Here is a 25021-nt window from a genome sequence, read left to right on the forward strand (position 1 = left end):
TAAATAAATCTATCTCTTAATCTGAAGGAAAAGGCAATTTTGAAAATCTGATATCTTTATAATTTTTTTCATGTAGTTAAATGTTTCCAATTAGTAACTATGGTATCTGTAATCCATTGAAATTTTTGCCAGTCATCTACAAAATTTGAGTTCAGAAGATCTAATCCAATGTTAGCCTGTATCCTTGGAAATACAAGTAGATTTATTTGCTTCCTTATTAAGAATATAATAAGGACATAGTCATACTCATACAAAAGAATCAATCCCTACAGTTATTCCTATGTGTAGATCAAAGTTTTGTTTGGAGAGATAATTTACTAGATTCAGGTGCACTAAGAGCAGTGGAATACCAGCACCTTAATAAATTGTGACTTAAGAGGGATATAAAGCAACTTGACAATCTCCTATTATAAATCCACACTGAAGAAATATTTATAATAAACATTCTATTTTATCCCTGTAGTTTTTGTTTGAAGTGTTGTCCTTTCATTTTGAGGAGTGTTTGTTGACCTCTTTTTGTTTGTCAGACATAATACTCAATAGCTTAGAGGTTAAAAAAAAAGATTTATTCACACTCCCTGACCTCAAGGAACTGGTCATCTAGCTAGTGAGACATAGAAGATCTTTCCAGAAGGTATCCAGCCACATAATATGAAAAATAGAGACATTTATTGAAGAAGATACAAGAAACATGGTACATAGGACAATGAAGCCTCAGTCCCTTTCAAAGTAGGCACATTGGGACTTCACACAGTTTTCCCAGTTATCATCAGCTGCCCTGCCATATTTTCCTGAATGCCATTGATGGTCTGAAATCCCTTCTCTTTCAAAGGTGATTTTAGTTTTGGGAAAAGCCAGAAATCACATGGCATCAAATCTGGGCAGTAGGGAGACTGATACACCTGAATGATTTGATGTTTTGCCAAAAAAACTCTGCACGAAATGTGACGCATGAGCAGGCATGCTGTTGTTATGAAGCTGCCAATCACCAGTTGCCCATGGCTGTGGCCTTCTGAATCATCTCAATAGTTTCCACACAGAGGAATGTTCAGGTTTAAGGCAAAGTCTGATGCAGATTCGTTGCTCTACTTGCTCAGTCACTTTGAATGTGATGGCCACACAGTAGACATGCTCACTCAATGGTGTCTACAGCCCCCACTGGCTAGTACGGTGAAGTCATTGTTTATGCATGTGCATTCCAGTCCACTCTCCTTGGCTGCCAGGTTACATTGGTATCATGCAAACCGTCCTCATTATATTAACAATGGTGGGATTTTTTCCAGACAGACCTGGTATATCTTTAATGTTACTTTTCTTTTTATATAGAAAAGCAACTGAAAAGATGTACTTAATGTGATTCATATTTTTCAAATTTTTCATTACAGTATAATGTTGATCATTATTTTATGGGTTATCTAAATCCTCTGCTTCAGGGCTTCTCAAGTGGCAGAAACGGCAGGGGATACAATCTACCTTGAGGTTCCACTAGGGAGGATCTGCTTCCAAATCCAGTCCCACGTGGGCTGTTGGCTGGAAGCCTCACTCAGTCCCTTGCCATATATGAGACTCTCCACAGGGCAGTTCCCGACCTGGCAGCGGGCCTCCATCAGAGTGAGCAAGTGAGAGATTAAGAGAAAAGCCCCTCTTCTTACAACCTAACATCAGATGTAATACCCCATCACTTCTGCTGTATTTTACTCATTAAAACCAGTCATTAGGTCCTACCCACCCCCAAAAGATGGACTACCAGGAGGTGAGACCACTGGCAGCCATCTTAGAGACTACATGCAAATTACTGCAAAATACATTCACACCCTCCCAGATTTCCAAAAGTCTCACAGCATTGCAACATCAGTTCAAAGTCCAAAATCTCATCACCGAAATCAGGTCAGGGTGAATGAAGTTCTTCAGGTGTAATTTTCTTAAGCACAGCTTCTGGAGCACCGTTCCTCTCCATTGGAAGACCCATGAAATTAATGAGACAAGTAACCTGTCCTACGCTCCCCCCAAATAATGATGGATCAGGCATGAATAACCACAGTAAGACATTCCTGTTCAGAAAGGGGAAAATGGAGACTTACGGAAGTCCATACCCAAGGGGCCTGAAAACCAGGAGGTGGGATCACTGGGGCCCAACTTAGAGGCTGCCTACCAAGCTGCCCTGCTATTTGACTCTAACAATAAAAGAAGTAAAATTTTAGAGAAATATTTAATGAAGCTTGAGGTGTAGCTGATTTTTTGATATATACTGCATTGCTGAGAGTTTGTACTGTAATTTTTTCTTTGGCTCAGGGTAAATTTTCTTTTGGATTCCAAGAATACTGTAGAAAATTGCTTAAAATTTTTATCTCCCACTATCACGGCTATACATCTGATCATTGATTCTCAGGCTGTTTAATTTTCCAAAAATTTTCAGTGTTTTCCTAAAGGTTAATTTAGTAAATGTTACAGTTCCACACTGATTCCTTGAGCTGGATTCTGTATTTCTTCAATTTATCAATACACCTTGCATTTGCATAAAATTCAAATTACATTCCTTGGTGAAACATCAGTGTCTGTACTTTGACTATGAGAGCTGCTCTAGTCTCTTTTCTGCAACACTGACTGAACTAGAGAAATAACTTTTCCACTTCTTTTCTCTATGCTGCTTTGCTACTATTCACACATTTCCTCAAAATAACAGAAATGAAGAACTGTGAAAAGAACCAGCAACCGCATGTAGATCAGGTTCTACATCAATAACCTAAACACTGAATAAATATAATCTCAGATAAGGAACACTGAAATTTTACTAAATATGCAGTTTGAAAACTTTTTTTGATTGAGAAATATGCACTGGATGCTTTGTGATATTTTGGAATCAAATTTTATAAACAAAAATATCTATAATAAGTATATACAAACTAAGACATAGATTAGGATAGATTAGGATTTTTTTATTCCTGTATGTTCTTAGAATAATGTCAAAATAACAAAAAAAAATTTAGAGCAACATGTATTGGTATCTGTAAAAGATCAAAGATAACTGCCGTATCTTTAATAATGCTTCACATTTTTATTATTCTATGGTATTTCTATTCAAGAATACATTTTTCCTTATATAAGTAAATCTATAATTTTGTGAGCTATCTATTCAAAAACGCAGAACAGACTTTGGGTGAGAACAAATATAGTCAATATTATTCTTAATTAATACCTGACTAGTTGTTTTTTTTTTTTACTGTAAACACACTACTTTCTTATATCAGTTTTTATCTTCAATGACATACGAAAGATCCAAAATCAAATTGGCTGTCTCCACAGCCACCTGCAGGCCACTAAGCTTAGCAGTGAAACAGTCCAAGGTCAGGTTGCTGACCAAGCCCAGAGCTTCATGTGGAAGGCAGGGTTGTGGAGCAAAAGGACGCTGAGCACTCCTTAAGAAAGACCAGTTGAGTTCTTCCTGGCTATTGTATAGTCCACAGCCGCATCTTGAAAGCAATTCTGGCCAGTGAACAACAGAGGGAGAATCTGCCTGAACTGACCAAAAGTGTCCATACTTCATGTCAGTGAGAATTTCACCTCCATCATGTTCTAAAGAGCCAGTGAGAGATTCTAGCGCACTGCAAAATGCTTCAGTAATTAGTTGAAGTTCTGTTTGAGTACACCAACCATCTTTGAGAATGCTTTCTGGCTTATTAAGAGTCTAAAGAGTAAGGAAACAATTAAAAACACATACAGAGCAATTAATGTTATAAAAATGTTTCTGAAAAATAGAGTACTTGATCAAACCCGTATTCATAAAGTTACTATCTACTTTCAATTTATTTAGGAGTTTGGCACAATGCTAATGAGCATATATGAGTCTGCTGGCCAGGCTATAATGCCTTAACCTAGTTTTTTGTAGTAAAAATACATACCCAGTTATGTTACCAGAATGAATGAATAATAAGTCCCATGATCAACTTATTCTGAATGACTTCTCAGTAGTGCCTCCTTAATATATGAAGAACAAGGCGTAATGCTCGTATTATAGATTTTTATACACAGGAAGAAGTTTCTGAAGACTAATGTCTAAATGAAGTACTTATTTATATTCAACAAAATGTTTGAGATTTGTTAAAAATGAGAACATACATATTAAGACAAAAACCATTTAGGAATGTGTTCAATTTTGCATCAATGTTTTAAAAATATTCTTTGTCTTTAAATTAATGAAAATTAATATGACTTTAAACTGGTTTTTTTGGGTTCCACCATTCTAAAAAGTTTATCCTAGAAATGTCATGATAGAAAAAAAGGAATATACTAGCAAACTATTAATTGAATGTTTGTTAAAATTCTTATCTAACTACTATAAAAGTGACCACTTTTTAAAAAATTTCTTACCCAGGAGGTTTGAAGCAGATGAGATAATCTCTAATGTATATTCTTTTTCCATATTTTCAATGCTGAATTGTTATTTCAAAATCTTACTCAAGATGTCTTCGTCCTCCAAAAAACTTTTTCTAGTTTACTCAACCCAATTTACAGACCATATTATTGCCCATTCGGCATCCATAGATCGGCACTAATTTTGTTTTTCATAATAGATATTCTGCTAGCTTTTCATGAATGGGCTTTCGCATCATGTGGATTTAGAATTATTTGAGGAAGCAGGGGGGGCATGTCTGCAGAAAACATTTGTACTCTCTCCAGTCCCAGTCATCCGCCAGCAGCTCTGCAGAGACTCTTAACACCATTCTTGACAAGCCAAAGAATCAACTGCAAATATCTCAAAACATATACTTGTTTGTATCTACTTTCAAATAAAGTAGGCCAGTGTTTATTAACTAAGTAGAACTATAATGCATTAAATTCATCTCTTGTTTGGAAATGCTTTCCTAGATTAATAAAAAAGATTCTACTTAATAGAAATAGTATATATCATAAATGGATACCAATTTAAAAATTATAACAGAATACTTGAAATGCTTTAAAAAATAAAGACTTTTCTTGATGATCCAGCACATACTAAATTATTTGTAGAATCTCAGCACATTCCTTGTGAATATCAATTACTATTATATCACAGCAGCTGGTATCTCTAATATGACAATTCCCATTAGCAGAATACTCATTTCGACATACAATATTTAGACAAAACACAAAGAATATGATCATTTGGTAAAAGGTTAGATTAATAACAATCACTGCGATAAAGATGTTACCTTACACTTGCAAGTGGTATTTTCCTCAAGTATTTTCCAATACCATATCTGATTTAGACAATGGAGAAATTAAGCATTAAAGGCTCTAGGGAATTATGTTTTGGCTTATCATAAAATGAATACTGCTAAGAATTCAGATAATCTGAGGACTATCAAACCTACCTTGTGTCTGATATATGCTGCCAAGTGAGTTTCAGTACAGCCACCTCCCAACAAAACAAATGGTTCCTTGAGTGTTAACTGCAAAACGTGCAGTGCTGTCTCACACGTGAGCTGCATGAGAAACAAATCATCAGAATCAGACAGTGGCCTCAGGTACACAAAGGAATACAGGCATGTTCTCAAGACACTTAGATAGTAAACTCAAAGAGCCTGACTTTCATTGCAAAAGAACAAAACCTGTGTTTCCAAGGTTGTAGTGTGATGAATATTTTGGAATAATAAAGATTAGAGATTAAAGAAATATATCTTAGCCAAATATTTGTTTTCATGGACCAGATCAATATCATCTTTCATATATATTTAACTCTGCAAACTGAGATTCACAAATGAATGGCCTAAAAATAACTGTGTAAGCAAGGTTTGCTAGTACCTGTACTAAAAAATTATTTCAGTCTAAATAACTTAGCTGAATAATATAAAATTTATTTCAAGTTGCTATGGAAATGACAATACAGCTATAACCCAGCTGTATTGAAAACACATAAACTTTTAATATTTATCAAGGGTATAACCTTGAACATATATGAATTTTCAAACTTGTAACCAATACCATAGGTTATCACTTTCCCTGTATAGAAGTTGCACATGCTATTGCTGATAGAGAACAGCAAATTCTATTAAGAGGTGGATGATGGGTATGACTGGGGAACTCATTATCTAAGTGAATTATTCACACAACTTTTGCATCAGAGTGCATAATTCAAGTTAATTTCTTAAGAAAAGTTTTGTTAAGAACATTCAGATTATTTGTAAATACCAGAGACAATACATGGTAACGCATGCCAGGTTGACCGTAGTGTGTACTTGTCACTTTACTTCTCACTTTTGTTGTTTTTGCTTTCTATACCACCTACGGAAGTTATGGGGGGGGGAGCATAGCTCACCAGTGTGAAAAAAGATCGTATCTTTCTGAATGGCTATGCTCCTACATACAAAAGTTCATTACCTACCTTCAACTCATCCCAGACAGTGTCATTTCTGTTGCCGAGAAGCAAGCTGCAGACAGTCTCTTCATGAGGAACAAGGTGAAAAAACCATTTGAAGCCAAATTTTGCAGTGCACACATCTCTCACACTCCCGTAACTACTAGGAGAGACTGAGCTGAGGGAACCAATAGGCTGTGTTCCTATTTTCGTAAAGTTTAGAAAACACAAAGCATATGAGTAAAGATGGAGTGTACAATCATTTAAAATTATATTTTTCCCAGCAATGTAAGTCCCATAAACATATCATTTAAAGTGACATATAGGATAAAGAACAAGATGCAGCTTCTTAAACCTCTAACGTACGTAGTGTTCTGCTATTAAAATGATATACAATTAAAGCAGAGGTTCTGTTAGTTTACTGACTTCTTTGAACATATTTTAGAAGCTATTTTGGACTCTTCAGAAAAAAGGACATAAATTTTGCATATATCTTCTGGGAGTCCAGGAACTCTGGAAGCCTATTCACAAATCAGAGATCCCAAACTAGAACCCCACTAACCTGGAATAGGGTAAAGTGAGAGCATAGGCTATTATTTTTAAAAGGCATTATTATCTTCACCTTAAAACACAAATCGGAATGTCCAAATAGCTGTTTTGGTCTCTACATAGTGAGCATGTAGTTTTTGTTTTCCCCCCTAGCAACTGTTTATATGTAAATAGCTACCTAAATTATGCCAAAATAAAATATGTAACATTCTAATTTCATTTTGTTATTCTTTGATATATTATTTTGCTTGCCCTCCTGCAAGCAAAATAATAATATATCAAAGAATCAAACAAGTGAAAGTTTACAAAACACAAATTAATAAAAATAGAGAAGTCAGGATGACTAGGTTTCCAAAGTTTCTAAAACTTCGTGGAAGTTATATATGAAATGACCCCAAACTTGTATAAGAAATAACAACACAGTCATAACAGGACTGTTTAAAGTCTTAACATTAAACTCTAACTGAGCAAGGCAGTCGTTTGGGCCAGTTCCCTCTTTGAAGTTTTAAACCTAAGGGGTTAAAATAATATTTTTAGTAACACTTCCAGCTCAGAAATTTTGAAAACCCAGAAAATAATCGCTGTGCAATTTTACTTCTTTGAGTATCATTTCTTCGTTACGTCTGAAGGATCAAAAAAAAAAAAAAGGAATACTTGAGTGACCTACATTTTAAGGGAAAGTAAAAAGCCTACATCTTATACGTCTCATGTGGGACACAACAGAGAATGCGTAGTGAGAGGATCTGGCTTTATTGTTTATCAGCCACGCTTTATTGTTTATCAGCCACCGGACGTGAAGACAGTCATTCACGTCATTAACTTTTCAGGGTGGGCTTCCCCATGTGAGCATTAAATGGGAATAACAGTGTCTACTTCACAAATAAACCAAATGCTAAAAATGCTCTGTAAGCCATGACAAGCCTCACACACACCATCCGAGCTCAGTACCTCCACTCTGTCCTTTTATGATGATTCCACTATTTAGCCCAAATCGATAAAGAGGAATTTTGTTTGAAGGGGGAGGAAGGAGGTAATGTTAACCTAGATATACCCTGGAAAAATGAATTAGGCTCCAAACATACTTCAGGTGAGCCATGGGCTTGATATACGTGTGTGTGTGTGTTTCCCACTTTCTGTCTCAAAAGGTCTTTTATCCCAAGATGGAAGACTAAAGTTCCGACTGCATATGGGATAGACAATTGAGGACAATTGTGGGCTGGTGTGGAAATTCAGTGCCCACTTATATTTGTGTAGGAAAATGCTTCATACAAACTAAATGATGTCATACCTAATATTCACAACTGGAAATTACCTGATTCATTAAAAGCCATCAAATATTTAAGTATATGAGTCTGACCCATATCAATAATAAATTCCAAAGAACTATTTCCATTATTTAATAATTTCCTCTTTGACAATCTTACAAAGGTAGGCCAGTAACCCAGAAATGTTATATATTCAATTCTTGCCATACATAGTACTCCTCTTTTGATAAGAGAAAAATTAGTGAACAATGGTTTATCCAGTAACTCACAAATTACAATCAGAATAAAATAACCATCTTTCTGACAGAATGTCAATGCAGTTAATGGAATACTAAAAAGTGGCTGAAATGAGGAACTCTTCAGTTTATCATTTTCCTTTGGCTCTTAACAGGTAAATATCAACTTTACATCTGCTTTTAATTTACTGAGTTGGTGAAATATAGTAAATCTTTTGCCTATTATAATTCTGCATGTTATTATGTTACAGTCAACTCAACAAACATTTTGCAACACCTACTGTGTACCAGGCCTGCTGTAGGTTCTGACAATAAAAGATGCTCCTGGTTCTCAAGGAGCTCAGCTGGAAATACTTGGGATATTTGAAGCTAGAACACACACACACCCCCCCCTTAATTAGGAACCACTACTGAGGCAGCAGTGCAGTTGTTTGCTGGAGTCACATGTAAGTGAAGAAAAGGGAATATCCTCGCTGCAAAATTGCCTTCTGAATCATGAAGAATTTAAGTGCTTTGTAAAACTCAAGTAGAATTTTGTGAAAAGTGTGAAATCCCTTCTCAAAAATCTGTAAGATATTTGGGGGTTAGGTTTTAGACTATGACAGACTCTGTAGTACATGTTAGAGCTGGGAAATACACAGAAAATAGCCATGATCACTCAATATTTAATAAGTGAAAAATACAGGATCTTTTCCAGAAACATCTGCTGCCAGAAATGATACTCACATAAGCTGTGAGGTTGGCAGCTTCTAAAATTTTTCAAGATGTTGACAGTGACACACACCAAGAATATCTCTGCTCAAAAATGTGTGATTTATTAACTCTAAGGGGCAAAGTTGAGTGTTTTTACCTGTCATTTTACTCAGAGGTTCCATCAGAGCCGCTCCAACTCTGTCTATTGGAATAACACGATGCATACTGAGAAACTGTTTCAAAGATGGGTGTATTACTTTTTGGCACATGACAAGATCTACATGATCACCAACTAGCTGCCTTCCTAGGTTAAGCAACTGGTCCAGAACTGCATTTTCAAGAGAAACACCATAACTGACCACTACAGTCCCTTCTCCAGTATCAGAAAGGTCTCCAGATAAAGACACACGAAAGAGTGCCACCTTGAAGGAATCTGATTTTTTGAAAGGCAGTATCTTCATCAATTGAACTTCTGACATTTCAATAAGTATTCCAGGCAACACAGTAGAATCTATAACTCTTTGACCTTTTAGAGGTACAATTATACTCTTTCCTAAAATGATGGGGCCTGCGGTGTTTTCTGGAATTGTAAGCAAAAAGGCTCTGAGAAGCAGAGTGCTGATGTGTTCTATTTCCCGTCTGGTGAGCACACAGGCAGGCTTACTGGTTAACACACTGCGTACCAAACAAAGGAGGACGTGAGTGCTGCTGAAGTTGACTGGGATTCGACAACCACAGACCTCAGACTTGAGGTAACTGGTGCAGAGGCTCAAAAGATGTTTATTTAATTTAAAGACAGTGGTGGGTGTCAAGCCTATTCTCTGAACATTTTCAATCAGATTGCAGCAAAGAATGGCTGTGAATAAGCCACAGTCACTGAAGCATGACACATGATTCTGCACAGAAGTCGTCAGGATCTTTAAAATGGGATGGGTGACGGAGAGGTTAGCGAGCAGGGCTGAGGACTTCGAGGTTGTGCGCACAGAGCCCCCCAGGCCATTGTGCAGCTGCTTCAGCCTGCCTGAAGGGCCATAGCACGACGTCAGGACTCCTTTCAAGACCGACAGTGTGGCTGTGACTCTCTCACTTGTCAGTGGTTCACTTTTACAAAGTGATGGCTTTTTAGCTTCTAAACGAAACATCTTACTTCAGGTGGCAATTTGTGAAGACAGCTTTTATTTTGTTAACCATAGTTATCTATTTATTTTAACGTTTTTTAAAAGTATTCTTTAGGAATGAAAGTCTGAATATGCAGCATTGTGGTTATAAAATTAAATAGCTTCATGTTTATGAAGCTAATCAACATGTAATAATTTAATGGCATTTTTAGCAATTCCAAATATTTATTTTACTTCATTCTTTGATACTCTTTTGTTGGCCTCTGGCCTGAGATTTTACAGACTGTTTTGCAGCCCTCTGCATAAAGTATGTTCCGAGATGAACACCTATGAAAGAAACCCCAGCTACAAGAAGCCAGTTCTTTCTAATCCAACTGGTGTTTTTCATTTCTTCTTTCAATATCAAGGTCAGATTCAAAGCAGCTCTTTTCTGTAGAAAATAAAAATAAAACATTTTACAGAAATAATTCCAAAACATTTTACAGATTGCAGCTTAATAATTTATTTTAGTGCTTTTTTCCTTCTTTAGAAAAAGAAACTATTAACTGGCACAAGCCTCCGGAAAATGAGAAATGTAGATCACCTTAGACTAAACATTCACTCCTTTATTCAGTAAATCCCTACAGGAAAAAGTGCTGACATTCAATGATTTTGGAAGGTACAACAACATAGCTAGAAAGCTAACAGCACAGTTATTTGAATATGATATGCTTTCAGAAGATAAGTGCTACATTATAAAACTAATAGAATTTGGTCTCTGAGTCTTAAAAAAAGTCCCAAATATTTTTATTCTATTACTAATAGAATAATACTAAATTATCCTAATTTAGTAATAAATACTAAATCAAGATCTAGTATTACCTTTTTTTCTGTAACTTTGATTTGCTTGAAAACTTTAGGTCGCAAAAGAAGTACATTTATATCAAATTCTGCTTGTAAGTAATTATGAAAACTAAGTAATTGTTAGTATTTCTACTGCAGACTCCAAGGTACAGTCTGTGTTTAGCTGCAGAAGTCTGCACAACATATTAAATCAAACAACACACCATGTTTTAAATGTGTCTACAGTTAGAGCTCATTTTCTGTAGTTTTACACTATCAATGAGTGATTTTCAGTTTTGATTTCCTACAACTACTCCTCAAAACTTTTGTTAATGACAATAAGTACAAAATCCAGATAATGTGCTAGATGACAGAGAAAATAGGATCTGATTTATAATTCATTCTCAAAGAGTCTAAAGGCCATAAAATGTTACCATATACCAAGTGCACTAGCACTTGTACTACTTTCCTTAACAAGGCTATAAATAGTGTAACTCGAGGCATAAAATCCAGACACTTTTGGATGTGTGGAAAGAATAAGAATCTCAGGTCATAGACCTTATCTGTTGAGGTTTGGTGCTTTGAAGGTGAAGGTTCAGCCAATTACTATTTTAAGTAATACTCTAACTATGCTGAACACTTGGACAGTATTTAGCATAAGACTCACTGAAGTTCTGAGCACAGGATGATGCAGACGAAAAAGGTGACTTGAGATGTGCAAAGAGGTGAAGAGAATGAGGAAATGCTAATGTGGAGTGTTAACTTGTTTACTACTATTCTCAATTTACTTCAAGCTAAACCATGGCAACTGGGTCCAAAGAAAGACAAAGACGGCCAGCTTTCTTTTCCCTGTGATAATAAAGGTACAGTCATCTTTTATTTTTTTTTTTTAGTTCATGAGAAGGAAAAAGAAATCTGTTCATCTTATAACAGGAACAGCTAAGGTACTTAAATATTATTTCAATGGTTATTTTAGATTCAGCAAAATCTGTGAATACATTTAAGTAAGACCTTAGTGAAGTGACTTCCAGACGTTAATTTGCACATTATGGCACACACAAACCACAAATCCCGACAGAAACTGCGACCAATAAAATTATTTCTCTTGGAAAAATGTTTTTAATACACAATGGTGACAGGTACTGTAGAATTCCAGTAGAATGAAGTTAGCACCTCCAACAGTCTTGTGGCAGTAAGACCAGTAATCACATGTTTTGGCTTCTAATATCTTTATAAAAGGAGAAAGAAATCATTGAAAGTGATGATGACTCTCAAAAGTAACAGATCATTTTGATGCTAAAGTACTAGATACTAAGGAATGAATACAATTATTTTGTCTTGGGAAAAACAGAATAATAAAGAAAATAACCTTTTGCGAGTTACAGATTTGCGTGCTCCAGAATAGATTTATGTGGCAAGGAGACAACTGCTCCTTTAGACACACTTATGATCCTGGTGACACCGCTAGTGGAAAGGACACGAGAAGTAATGGGCTGATTGGCCGTTCTCTTTTTGTCTAAATGAGCCTGCCAGGCAAGTGTCACAGATTTATGTAGAACAAAATTTTCTAGAAGTAACTATAGAATAATATTTTGCCCATAGATAATAAAATCAATAGGTAACTCACCAATTTAGGGTGTTTTTTTTTTTTTGGCGAGAACTCAATACTTTAAAAAAAATAGTGTTTCCCATTGCTGGAACATACCATTTGGTTGGAACATACCATTTGGTTACAGATTAAGTCAAACTCACCTGAAGAATGCAACCCTGCTATTTTTCCTGGATGTGGTCTTTCTGAGGACTTGCAAGCGGCAGACTATCTGGCCCAGGAATGTTGTCCTTGTTAGGTATTTGGAAAACAGGGCTACTTTTGATTCTGTGCCACCCCAAGTGTATAAGCCCAATTAAAGGTACCATAACAATCAAAACTTTGTAGTCTTTCCAGAATTTTTGAAAGCTCATAGTACTTCGGCATCAGCGCACCTAAGAAAAAGGTAACAGAAAAAACGAAACAATCCCTCAAATTACATCTATAAAGCACCATAGGCAGAATACCACACTCTAATCAAAGCTGACTATTAAATGTGTTTAGTTACAATATACTGCAATGTTAATTAACTTCTGAGGTATGATATAGACCAAAAGAGAGAAGAGGAAGTTAGACCTGGGAAACATATAATGCATTATTAAACTTTTAGTCAACAATTGTAAAGGAACACCATTACCTGCTGGGAAAGCTTTATAAATCTTGAGAGACAATCATTCATGCATGGATATAACTTTTAAAAATATAATTTCCTTAAATATGCAGTAAGAATTTAGACTCTGCATTGTGACAGGATATAAGTGATGGTGTTTCAATTGAGATTGGAACAATCATGCATGGATTCCAACTGTACCTAAAAATTATGGTTTGAACTCTATGAAGTAGGATGAATTCATGCCATTTCCTTATTTATGTGCTGAACCACGGCATTTTAGACTGTTTAACCCTTATTACTGATAGCTCTACCCTACGGGGGTTACTGTTAACCCAGTTTACATGAAGAAATTAGGGTTAGTACCTCTCTTAGAGTTACAAAGCTAGTTAGTATCGAAACAGATTTTTACCCCCGGGTTTGTCTTTGATTTGGAAATTGTGGAAGGAGGCCCAGGAAGTCCGTCTCTAATGATCTATCTGCCAGGTTTGGGAACTCGAGTCTACATAAGACTCCTGAAATAAAAATGCTTTTTTATACTTGGAAAATACTGAAATACTTTAAATACTTAAAAAATACTTTTATTTCAGGGACACTCATTCAGCTTTAGTGATTAGTTTACAGACTTGTGATAATATGAAGGGAACCACTTCCAAGTTCTTTTCTGAGCACAGAACAAGAAGGACTGCTTCATCACCTATGGGATGTATTAAGAATTAGGTTCAATTGCATGAATGAGTTTCATATCATGAACTCTCTTATGGTAATTTTGTACGAATGCCATTAGAAAAATGTCTGAACGCAATTTTTACTTATTCCTTTCCTTTTGTCAAGATTAAAATATAGTACTGGTGAGTTAAATACCTGAACTGTCTTTGTGTTCTGTACACATGTTAAAATAAATAGAAACTTAGGAGTTAATGTCTAGGTACATATATTATTCCTAGCATTAGAAACGATTTCTCCCCAAAGTCCACATTAACATTTTATAAGTACTCTGTGGCTAAACTTAAACTATTAGATGAAGAAAACATGGCCTACTTCTGAACTGGAAGTATTTTATGGCCTTTTCCTTTTCTAAAGTGCTTTGGTATCCTTCATACTTTGTGCAACCTTTAGAGACCATATGTTTTATTGACATGCTCATGTTCTATCTTTGGAGAAAGTCAATCACAAATAAATGTATCATGATTAAATTTCATTGAAGCCCACTATAAGTAAGCCTTTGGAGCACCCGAGATTTGAAGATAAACAAACCAACTGAGGGCGGCACTGGCTGATTTGGAGTAATGAAGGGAGAAGTATCGTAAGGGTTACTTCCTAGAAGAAAGGAGGGACGGGGCTGCACCTATGTCAACTAGCTTGTGTTGACTGACCTGTGACATTTTTTCCCAAACTACCTTGAATTTAAGGTTTAGAAGATATTGTCACTCATATCTAGTCTCCTCAACACTTAAGGTGACTTTTTCCATCTGTCACTCTCAACATGAGGCCATCAAGTTACAGGACTTTTAACAGGCAGCATTTCTGCTATTCGCCGATTACTTCTCCATGATCACTATTATAATTTGATATTAGTCAGCTTTTTCCAGAATTATAAACTTTTAGGAAACAGCTTATAGAAAAGAGAGTTGTTTGGATGAAAGGTTATAACAGTAAAGTTGGGATAACTCAATAACTAAAATTCTGAACAAATTAAACTACAATCTGTAGAGCAATCACGTCTGATAAAGTGTGGTACTATTCTCTCCATGTAAATCATAGTAATGTGAGGTACTGTGAACCTCCCTGGAGAAGAGTCTCAGATTAGCTACCTCTAGGTAGCTCCCTGCGCTCAAAATGAACCTTTGGGTCATTCATGGGTGAAGGACAAAGGAGGCACTCCGTTTCACTTATACTGTGTTTAACACTCTATTCTTTTTATTTATTAGAATAACTTAAGGAGCTATACATCTGTTTCTAGATTTAGGTTTAGTTAAGCCTGGGAATCAATATCTGTTTTGGCTGAAAACTCATTATTTGCCAAATATCACTGAGGGTCAGTGCCAGCACTTCCTGGTTAACATATGACGTGGGCTGCTTTAATGATTAGTGACGTAAACGTTTACTCAACACCTACATGCTCCCAGGTCCTCACACTCTCCCTATCTCACACACTGATTTGGCTAATGGAGGTGAGAGAGCAGAAAACTATTTTCTGACAATTATTCTGTTGTCCTTGGAGAGAGGCTTGGAAAATGATTAGGATCAGGATGATACAGGGCTTTTCACTTACAAAGTACTTTTAGAGTCTCTACTTTTAATCCACATAAATACAGTTTTTACACCTAACAGCCCATCTGTACCAAACAAGATAAAATTAGCACTCTTAAAATGGTATAGTAACCTTAATTTGTTTCCTTTACTTAAGAGCTTTCCAGCACATTACATGGATTCTGTTACTTAAATAACCAACTTCCCAGGGCCAGACACAAAAGACTTTACTAAAAAGGTTCATTGTTAATTGAGAAAAAGACAACAGCTTTGAAATATGAAATCTGATGTAGTCAAGTCAGTGAGATAATGTGTTCCTTATTTTGTTCATATCCTTTTGTGGAACTTTTAAATATATCTTGAGGATATGATTTTGATTTAACTACTTTTTTCTTTTCAAGTCTTCTGTGGGATTTTTTTTGCCAAAATGAACATTAGCATCACTACCATTTTCTAATGAATATAGGCTTATTTTTTAAAGTTAGAAAATACAGAAATAAGGAAAAGAAAGTTAAACATGTCTATAATCTTCTTGGTTCTTAACAAAAATATGATCATAAATACATGATATTTTGTAGTCTTTTCTCCCCTCAAGAGTATTAATCTTCATTATGATTTTTAATAGCTTGTACAGCTTCTGATTGTATGGAGATATCCTAATTTGACAGATCACTGATTGATAGGAATTTGATTTTTTTTCAATGTTTATTGCTACATATGCTATGGTAATAAGTATTCTTGTGAGTATTTAAGAGCCTATGCTCGCAGCCAATATATGCTGCTTCAAGGGATATGATAAAGACCTACTAGATTTCTTAACAACTCATTTTTCATATATAAGCTTACAAGGTTTTAAAATCCTGACCTTTACAAAGGTTTATGGTGCTGAGCAGCAGGGAGACTAGGAAATCCAATTTGGAAATGGAAAATTAAGCTAAATAAAGTTTATCTTGAGACGGTTCTTCCCTCAAAACACTTAGCAAGTCATTCCAAGGAGTATGGAACTATTTTATGGACACCAGAGATCCCTGCATCTGAAACAAACATTTCCCAAGAATGCGCTCAAAATGATCAGATTTGATGAGCAATTTCAGGTTGGTCCCTAAGATAAGTTAGTGCTTGTTGTTCGTTCATTGAGCTTTTCTTGGGCAGAAAGCAGCAACGGAAATGACAGCAGAAGATATTTCCCCTCCTCTTACCCTCCTGTACTGTACCTGTCACTCCCCCTCCCTTATCTTTCCTGAATCTTCTTTAAACACAGTCCTAAACAATTAAACAAACAAAAACAGAAGGCTTGGGACTCATTAAACCAAGACAAATGAAATTAGTGGATTTTAGATAAGTAAAATAGAAAGTAGGTATTTGTAGTTTTATACACTGAAATGCCTTTTGTTAAGTTTAGAAAATATTAGGGGCCATCTTAACAGATTATGCTTCCTTACACTCTTCTTTAAAAAAATATATACCTTGCATTATTCAAAAGGTTTCGTATTTTTTATTGTTTTATTTTCATAGCAATTTTACGATACAGCTTTAGAAATAAAGAAATACTAAATGATTGATTCCAAGATTAATGTCACTTAATTTTGGCACTTGAATTAGATGGCAGAGTCCAAAGGTCTTGGCCGATATTCTATTAAGCAATTTTCAAAAGTTAAGAATTAGTGTCTTAGCTTTGGCAACAGAGTCAATCAGAATTTCCAGTGCATGATGATAGACAAGAAGAAAATTCTAAGTGCACGGTGCATGCTTGCGAGGGTCACAGAGGTCAACTCTCCAGTGTATTAAGCCTGGCACATTCTTCTGATTCTTATGCCAGGTACATAAGAGGTTAACTGTAATCTCATGTCACTTTGTCCAAAACGAGAGGGCAAAAGAGTCTATTATCCTCCAAACACAACATCTGGGATCTACTAATAGTTGAGATTACCTGGGCTAATTTTAGTTCAGTTTGCTTTAGCTTAGTTCTTAGCACAGAATAAAGAGCAAGAGATTAATAAACAAAATGGGGAGAAGCTTGTTGTATCTCACCTCATTAAAATATTGTATTCTTTTTGAGGACCTATCAATATAAACCAAGAAAACACTGACTTATATGCTTCTGACCACAGATACTCTCTAAAGGTAAGGCATTACCGTGTCTAGAATAGCAAATTTTCCTCCCCCCAATTTGTATTACAGAGATTACTATCTCCTCAATTTCTACCACTAAGGCCTGACGGGCTTACTACAACTTGTTACATTCCAAGCTAAATGAAGGTTTTTGGGTGATAGCATTGCACAGTATGGTGAAAGGCGAAAAGGCAATTACCAGTGAGCTTCCTAGAAAATCCTAGGCAGCCTGGCTATCAGATTACTTTCTATGTAGCATCATGTCAAGTAAAACCACCAAGGGTTGCTATTGGCAATGCTAAATTAAGTTTATAACAACCTGGATGCGGTAAATATTCTGGAAAAGGTTCTTACTTTGCCTACTGGGTTTGCTGGGCGCCATCTGCTGGTCTTTTGGACAGTTTCAGGCAGATCCTTTTTTTTTTTTTTGTCTTCATTGCTGCTCTGCTTAAAGTATTTGGAAAAACTATTTTTAAAAACTTCCACCCAATGTAATTTAATCATGAAGAGGACCTGTGGCAGACTGCTAAACAATTAACTGACCCAGCTCTGTGATTGTGATATCTGATGAAGTTTATTGAAACTGTATACCTTTTCTTGTACAATGACCATGTTTGCTTTAGGTATTTGTGAATTCTTCATTCCTGAATTCCAATTGTTGATGCTAAAAATCTTATCCTCAATTCTTAATATAGCAGTTCAAATTTTTGCAATTTTATGCGAGTGTATACACATCAGAAAGGACTGCATATTGTTTTCATGACCCTTCAACTGATATGCTAAAGAGAAGAATAGTTTCCTCTTTTTTCTAACTATATCACCTAAAATAACAGTTTTGCTGAACTTTTCCACTCTTGTAAAAACACACACAACAAAGCATTACTATCAACTCCTGATGAACTAAATGGATCCTACCTAACGTTTCCATTCAGCAAAAATGCAACCGCCTTCCCTGCTTCAACACTCAAGGTCAGCTTGACCGACACTCAGTAGCTGGGCTGCTGACAGCAGTCTAGTCAGAAGTGGGTCAGGAGTAGTCACACAGTGCAGTGAAGGTCAACACAATTATGCATAAGTATTTTATAGTCTTTGCTATCCCCATCCTCCATTACTGTGCAGTCAGTGCATTTACAAGTAATAATATACTGAAAGCACTGAGTTTTATGTAGGAGCTTTACTAATAGCTGGCTGTCCAGAATGTGAAGAGAGTGATTAGTAACTAATGAGGAAGAGAAAATCACTTTACTGGCAGCCTGTGGCTTACCAGAAAGGTTGAAGTGTTGTTTATAGAGTTTTTACAGTTTATAAAGTTTGTAGTTACACGGAAATCTTTCTACCCCCTTTTGCTGTTTTTATACCTGGCTGCCACTGGATGCTGGGGTTGGTGTGGGGAAGGAGATATCAGGCAGACAGCCAAAGTGTTCCAGATCCAATGTGCAGCTGACTGGGCCTGTGGTGCTCCAGGGGTGGTTTTCCATACCCCTGATCAGCTCTGAATCCCTAAAGAGCCGATGGCTCTCTTCATCATTTTTGAATTTCTATTTTACTCTCCACCTTTGTTTCTGCAGATACCCAACCTATCAGCCAGAGGAAATTGTGGCAACTGGGCATCAGCACCCTCACCTCCCTATACCCACATGTAAAAATCTCTCCATCTCACTCTGGATCTTAACTCCCTTCCTCCCTGTCTCAGAGGAAGGACCTGTACCGCTGTTAACTATGCTCCAGTCAGTGCCACCTTCTACTGTGTCTTGGATTATAACTCCTCTGACCCCTCTCTCTCCCTCATCTCCCACTGGTAATGGATCTTCCTCCTCTGCATAACCTGACCATTTTTCTCCACTGAAAAGAACCAAAAACAAATTCCCTGAAGGGGCTGCCTCTTATCAGTCTCCCTCCAGCTACTACAGAATCTGATTCTTTTCAAATAATGCATCTTTTTCCGGAGTCACTTCCAACTTCCATCTTCAAACCCAAGTTATCTGCTTTCATCACATTCTCCATGGAAACTGCTCTGACTATAAAGATCACCAATCTCTCCCCGCATTTGATCTTTCTAAGCATTTTGATGTGCTCTTGAAACTCTTCAAGTACTTGGATTCTTGTCTATTCCTTTTCAACCTTCTTTACAATGGCCCCTCAGTTTCCATCTACCTATTCAACCTTATTAAAGATCTGTCCTTGGCTGGCTTGTCCCTGTGTTCTTGCTTCCTTGGGTGGTCTCATTCACATCCAAAGCTTCTACTTTAGCACATCCACTATTACTCTTGCATCTACTTCTCCAGCTTAGACTCAGTATATCCAACTGCTAGTATTCACCTTTATCTATCTGCGCCCATAGAGATTCTAAACTCATCTCATATAAAAATAAATCTCTTTCCTTCTCAAATTGCTGTTCAATGTGTACTTCCTGTTTTGGTTAAAATAAAAAAAAAAAAGAGCATTACCTACCAACTCATTCAATTCAGAAGTCTGGATACAGCAAACTCTACCCTTTTCCTTATACTCATCAAGCCAGTCACACAGTTCTGCCACTTGATGTGGCATTTCTTTAATGTAACTTCTCCCCACAGCCAAAGTCCACATCACCTCACACGACCTCCTGGCTAGTTCTAGTCCAGTGGTTCTCAAAGTGTGGTCCCCTCACCAGTAGCAGCAGCTGGGAACTTAATTAGAAAAGCAAATTCTTGGGCTGCCCCTGACCTATTAAATCAGAAATTCTAGGATGGGATTTAGTAACCTGTGTTTTAACAAGTTCTTAGGTAGTTCTGAAGCTAAAGTTTGAGAGACACTGCTCTAGTCTCCTCCCCACTAATCCATTCTCTAAACTATTAACACAGTTATCTTGCAAAAATTCCCAACAAATCTGGTCATGTTGCTGCTTTGCTTAAAGGTCTTCAGTGACATTTTTGACCAGAAGTACAGTCTAAATTTCTTAGTACAGCGTGAAAGCCCGTCAGGATCTAGTCCCTCCATACCAGTGTCAGAAGGGAAAGCACTGCCGGTTATCTTGGTAAGAATGCATTGTCCTGTGGTGGTTAAGGAGATGAGTTGTGGAATCCAACTGCCTGGGCTTTCAACCACTACCTTACCGCTTTACAACTGGCTGTGCGGCCTTGGATGAGTCACTTAGCCTCACTATGCCTGTTCCATCATCTGTAAAATGAGAATAATGACTTCCATATCACAAGGTTATTGTGTAGTTGGCTCAATACCTGGCACTTAGTCTGGACTGAGTGATTGCTAGCTATTATTATTCTGATTATTTTAAAAGGAAAAAATATTACTGTGGGTCAGCCTGGAGGAAAGGACTGGAATGGCTAAGGGAAGTGGTCCCTGTGAAGGAGGCCCCTTCTCTGGGAAGTTTCTCTTAGCTTAGATGTCAATAAATATACCCAGATTCTCAAGCGAGAGGTTCTGAGGTCTGTGGGGCGCTTTTGATTAGAGTGAGGAGGACCTATAGTCAGATTCCGCAATGTTATAGGGAAGGTAAGAGACAAGCTCCTAAAGTGAAAGCCAGGAAAGCTAATTGTGAAGGAAAACAGGAACAAAGGACAGAGTAAAAGAGCAAAGATGGTGAATAATTTCATATTTGTTTCTCTGAAAAGTTAATAAAGTTGCCTACTGATTAAATATGAGAGTCCTAGTGTGATGAGTCTTTGAGTAACGATGGGAATCAAATTTTAACCTCCACCATAAATTAGTTATGATCTAGGGCAAATTACTTTTTTCCAGACTCAGTTTTATAATCTGTAATACAGGGTTACATAATGAAGATTACTATGTATATACTTATGTATTTATTAGTACAGTGTCTAATATGTGGATTGTATTCAATACATAACAGCTATTATTACTTTTGGAAGTACATTATCTTTCACACAAATCATATATAAAAATAGTCACCTCTGGAGATTCCTGTTTGACCAAAGCTATTGTATATTAACATTTAATATTTCAACAAATATTTGGTTATACCATATAACTGGGGACAAATGAAAAGACAGATCCAAATACAGTCATATTTACAGTGTTTATATCTTTTAGGGATTATCGATTTTCACTTTAAATATGTGTGAGATTAATTTTATTCAAATGTTTACTTAGTGTCTATTAGGTGTTAGCAAGACATCAGGCTGGGAGGAGGTGGGGAGGTGAGACTACCAAAATGAATAAGGCATGGCTCCCGTCCTCCCAGAGAATATAGCCTTGAGAAAATAAAGGCATGATCCTATTGAGACACAGTTAAATGCTCTATAGGAGAAAAACAAATACCGTATAGATAGACTAAAAGTCTTTACCAAGTTGACTAATTTTTCCAAACTCCTCATCTTCTCCTCTATCTTCCTCTGAATTAGTCGCAATCCATTTTTTACTTACTACATCTTTAGTTACAGCAAGGAGTCACTATCTATAAAAAATGGTAAGTGCCACCCACTATAACAGAAGGTAGCAGTCATTTGTTTTGTTTCTCTGCTATATTCTCAGTGCATAACAGAAAGTAGTCTCGTTCCCTTTGTCCTACACATAGTGGCTTGTTCCAGTGCTTTGGCTGTTGATGCAGATGTTACCTTCTCAGAGAGCCTTCCTCTGAGCACCTACTCTAAAAGTTTTTCCCTCTCTCACCCCCTTTATTCTCTAGCACATCTCCCTATTACCTTCAAAGGCCTACCTTTGCGGTGAATGCTGTGACGTGCCATCCTGATCCCCCTTAAGAATGAGACACTTCGTTAGCTCCTAGGGGTGCTGAGGTAGCCCTCAATGGTCAGTCTCCCTCCAGGATGGACTAAGCTAAAGAGAGTTGAAGCCCTAGCTGGTGTGACTTAGTGGACTGAGCACTGGTCTACAAACGAAAAAGTTGCTGGTTCGATTTCTAGTCAGGGTACATCCTGGGTTTCGAGTCAGGTCCCAGGTTGGGGACGTGCAAAAGGCAATTGAATGGTGTTTCTCTCCCTCCCTTCCACTCTCTCTAAAAATAAATAAATACAATCTTAGAAAAAAAAACAAACCAAGAGTTGAAGTTATACCCTCTTTCCAAATCAACAGGCATCCATCCGATCAATGCAGGGGTATAAGGGTTGGCCCTTCCCCTCAACTTGCGACAACCTTGAAGGAACCAGTGTTCCTGTGAGACAGGTGGAGGCCTCCCTTGGGACTGCAGAGCAGCTCAACTTTTTCTATTTACCCAATCCTGCTTGCTTTCTTCCCAATGGGAAGAAAGAGGATCTTTCTGGGAAGAAAGATGAACATGAGCTCAGAAGGCCTAAGGATTAAAAGGATTTCAATCCCTGTAAACTCAAAGGCGCTGAGTCCTGCTTCTACTTTCACGCGGTTTGCACACCACGCTAGCTGTACAACAGTTCTGATGTCCAGTTCCACGTCAGAGGGTGGCCCCCACCTCCCAGATAGACACAGGTAGCCAGTGCCACCCCAGAGAAACAGGACTGACCGACGAGTCACAGGGTCCTGCTAGAAGGTGGCAGCGCAGGTGCAATCGGTGCTTTCACTGGAAAACCTTTTCCACCTACTTCATGGTGTGGCCATGCATATGGGACAGTGAGGAGGCTCCGCACCTGGAAGTCTACCCATAATATTGAACACACCCTTGCCATCCACATTCTTGCCACCGACAAGTATTACTGACTATAGCTTTTTTAAAATTCTCACTGGAGAATATGTTTATGGATTTTAGAGAGAGAGGAACATGGATCGGTTGCTTCCAATAGGCGCCCAATGGGGGATGGAACCACAACTAGGCATGTGCCCTGACCCGTGATCTGACTGCAACCTTTTGGTTGCACCCGACACTCTCCAACCAACTAGGCCACCCCACCAGAACCTGCTTACAGCTTTTTTAAACGATAGGTCTTTAGCTTTCGAAGGAGCGAGCCTTCTTATCCCCGACCCCAAATGTCCTTCGGAGAGGACACCCGTGACCTTTGTGGGAAGGGGGAGGAGGAGCACCTACAAATCACCTCTCTTCGGCCAGGTAGTAAGGTGGCTCTTCCACCTGAGATTCCAGCGGCCTCACCTGCCCACCAGACGCCGCGCCTCCCTAGGCCGCCGCCACCAGCCGGCTGCAGCGGCAGAGCTTCACGCAGGCACGCGCCCCTCACTGGTGCTTGGAGACGGAGCTTGCGTAGCACCGCGATTGTCGCGGGTCCCGCTCTAAATTTCGCTCTCCGGGTTTTAGAGTTCTCGGCGGAGAAAGCAGTGGCCTTGGCCGGAAGGAATAGGGGGCGGGTTTTTTAGCGTAACTCTCCGGGGGCAGGGTTTATTCAGCGTCAATCTCAGTAAATTGTTGAAATTGAAAATTTTAAATAACACATGAGATTGACACTGTATCTTCTTTATGGCATGTGTTTTAGAAGCACTTGCCAAACGAATAAAAAGAAAAAAGTAATCAAAGGTTTTCTGTGTCTCAGGCCTCCCAGATCTGACCAATCACAAAGCTCCTCATTCTGTCGTTCAGCGCCAATTCTCCTCCTGTTACGGCTGCCATGAAAACCAGGAGAAAAGAACGCCGCTACTCCGGATTGGGTTGGAAAGCGGGCATGCGCAGTGCGGCAGCCACTTCTACACTCGCTCGTTATCTTAAGTTTTGCTAGTTAGCTGGAAGACAAAACTTTTATCTCCTGTACCATTCTAAGGAATGATTGAGGGAGTTATGTTTATGGATATTTTAAAGTTTATCCGACATTGTAAAAGCCACCTTTATTTTCAAACCTGTCTTTTCTGTAATTTTCCCAATTGAAGATTCCGAAGAATCTTTCCATCCTTGTACATCCAGTGCCAAGAAACACCCTACTGTAGAAATGTTACGTTCTATTTCTCTTTCAATTATCTCCGCTGTTAAATACTGTAGGTAACCGTGATTCATCACCCGCCAATCGTATTCACTGGGTTCACAGGCTCTGACCAGCCCGCCTTTGCCGCCATTGTTGTTTTGGTCCCTTCTGGAAAGACGCGAGATCGTGGGCAGAGGCCATTTTTCTTTTGGGCAGAGTTGTCCCGAAACCCAGGCTCCTCGACTAGTGTTTTGTCGCCATCTTAAGTTTTGGTTGTAGCCTCAAGCTGGCTTCAAGCCTTGAGAGGCGCTGTCCAAATGACGTTTTGTTTGAGCGCCGGCAGTGTTGAGTTTCCGCAACTAGATACTACTACACCAGTGAACCTGGACACTAACAAAACAAATAAAAGCCCGAACCCAAACCCTGCCACCATCATAGGTAAGAACGTGGAAATCCTGACAACCTAAGATGTTCCTTCACTTGAACTGAATTGTTTGCCCGTCTCTCCCCATGTTTGTTTGTTTTCTCTTTTGATTTTTGAGCCTTTTCTGAATCCTTCTCCCTGTACTCCCACCTCTCTTCTTTGTCTTTAAAGAACTAAAAAGACGTTAAACATAAGGGTGCGGGAAGTCTGTGCTTTAAAGTTTTAAAGT

At 37.8% G+C, this 25021-nt stretch overlaps 4 protein-coding genes and 1 pseudogene across 8 annotated transcripts in view; 2 read left to right on the top strand and 3 right to left on the bottom strand.

Moving 5' to 3' along the window:
* The window catches only part of MKKS (MKKS centrosomal shuttling protein), a 61737-nt gene extending 51511 nt beyond the window's left edge, over window positions 1-10226 (bottom strand). For 2 of the 4 annotated variants that reach the window (XM_045194536.3, XM_053926899.2), the window contains exons 1-3: window positions 9235-10226; window positions 6362-6537; window positions 5352-5462 (exon numbers count right to left, since the gene is read on the bottom strand). In XM_045194536.3, the coding sequence (XP_045050471.2) occupies window positions 5352-5462; window positions 6362-6537; window positions 9235-10219 (1272 nt within the window). In that variant the 5' untranslated portion in view covers window positions 10220-10226. The other 2 variants (XM_024559325.4, XM_053926900.2) reach the window with 2 other exon arrangements.
* A 174-nt stretch (window positions 10227-10400) lies between these two features.
* Window positions 10401-10583, bottom strand: LOC123479615 (uncharacterized). Its single transcript, XM_071221796.1, has one exon. The coding sequence runs from the start codon at window positions 10581-10583 to the stop codon at window positions 10431-10433; it is 153 nt and encodes a 50-aa protein (XP_071077897.1). The 3' UTR covers window positions 10401-10430.
* Window positions 10584-12769: 2186 nt separating this feature from the next.
* LOC139440987 (uncharacterized) lies at window positions 12770-23894 on the bottom strand. 2 transcript variants are annotated; one of them, XM_071221795.1, is made up of 2 exons: window positions 23556-23894; window positions 12770-13000 (listed from the first exon to the last, which is right to left on the bottom strand). In XM_071221795.1, exon 2 carries the CDS (start codon window positions 12977-12979, stop codon window positions 12788-12790), a length of 192 nt encoding a protein of 63 aa, XP_071077896.1. In that variant the 5' UTR covers window positions 12980-13000; window positions 23556-23894; the 3' UTR covers window positions 12770-12787. The 2 variants fall into 2 exon arrangements, with proteins under 2 accessions (XP_071077896.1, XP_071077895.1); XM_071221794.1 differs by having other exon boundaries at window positions 23612-23846.
* An 828-nt stretch (window positions 23895-24722) lies between these two features.
* Window positions 24723-25021, top strand: part of SLX4IP (SLX4 interacting protein) — a 210782-nt gene continuing 210483 nt past the window's right edge. The window contains exon 1 of the mRNA XM_053926902.1: window positions 24723-24806. The gene's annotated coding sequence lies outside the window, so the exon portion shown is untranslated. The remainder of the gene's footprint in view (window positions 24807-25021) is intronic.
* LOC123479620 (large ribosomal subunit protein uL15 pseudogene) overlaps window positions 24725-25021 on the top strand; it is an 89548-nt pseudogene continuing 89251 nt past the window's right edge.

The sequence above is a fragment of the Desmodus rotundus genome, chromosome 6 (assembly GCF_022682495.2).
Source record: "Desmodus rotundus isolate HL8 chromosome 6, HLdesRot8A.1, whole genome shotgun sequence".
NCBI classification, from domain to species: Eukaryota; Metazoa; Chordata; class Mammalia; order Chiroptera; family Phyllostomidae; genus Desmodus; species Desmodus rotundus.

Bases quoted from the DNA above. Each gene is read 5' to 3' on its own strand.
- LOC123479615 (XM_071221796.1), bottom strand. From the start codon at position 10,583: ATGAAAAACACCAGTTGGATTAGAAAGAACTGGCTTCTTGTAGCTGGG.
- LOC139440987 (XM_071221795.1), bottom strand. From the start codon at position 12,979: ATGAGCTTTCAAAAATTCTGGAAAGACTACAAAGTTTTGATTGTTATG.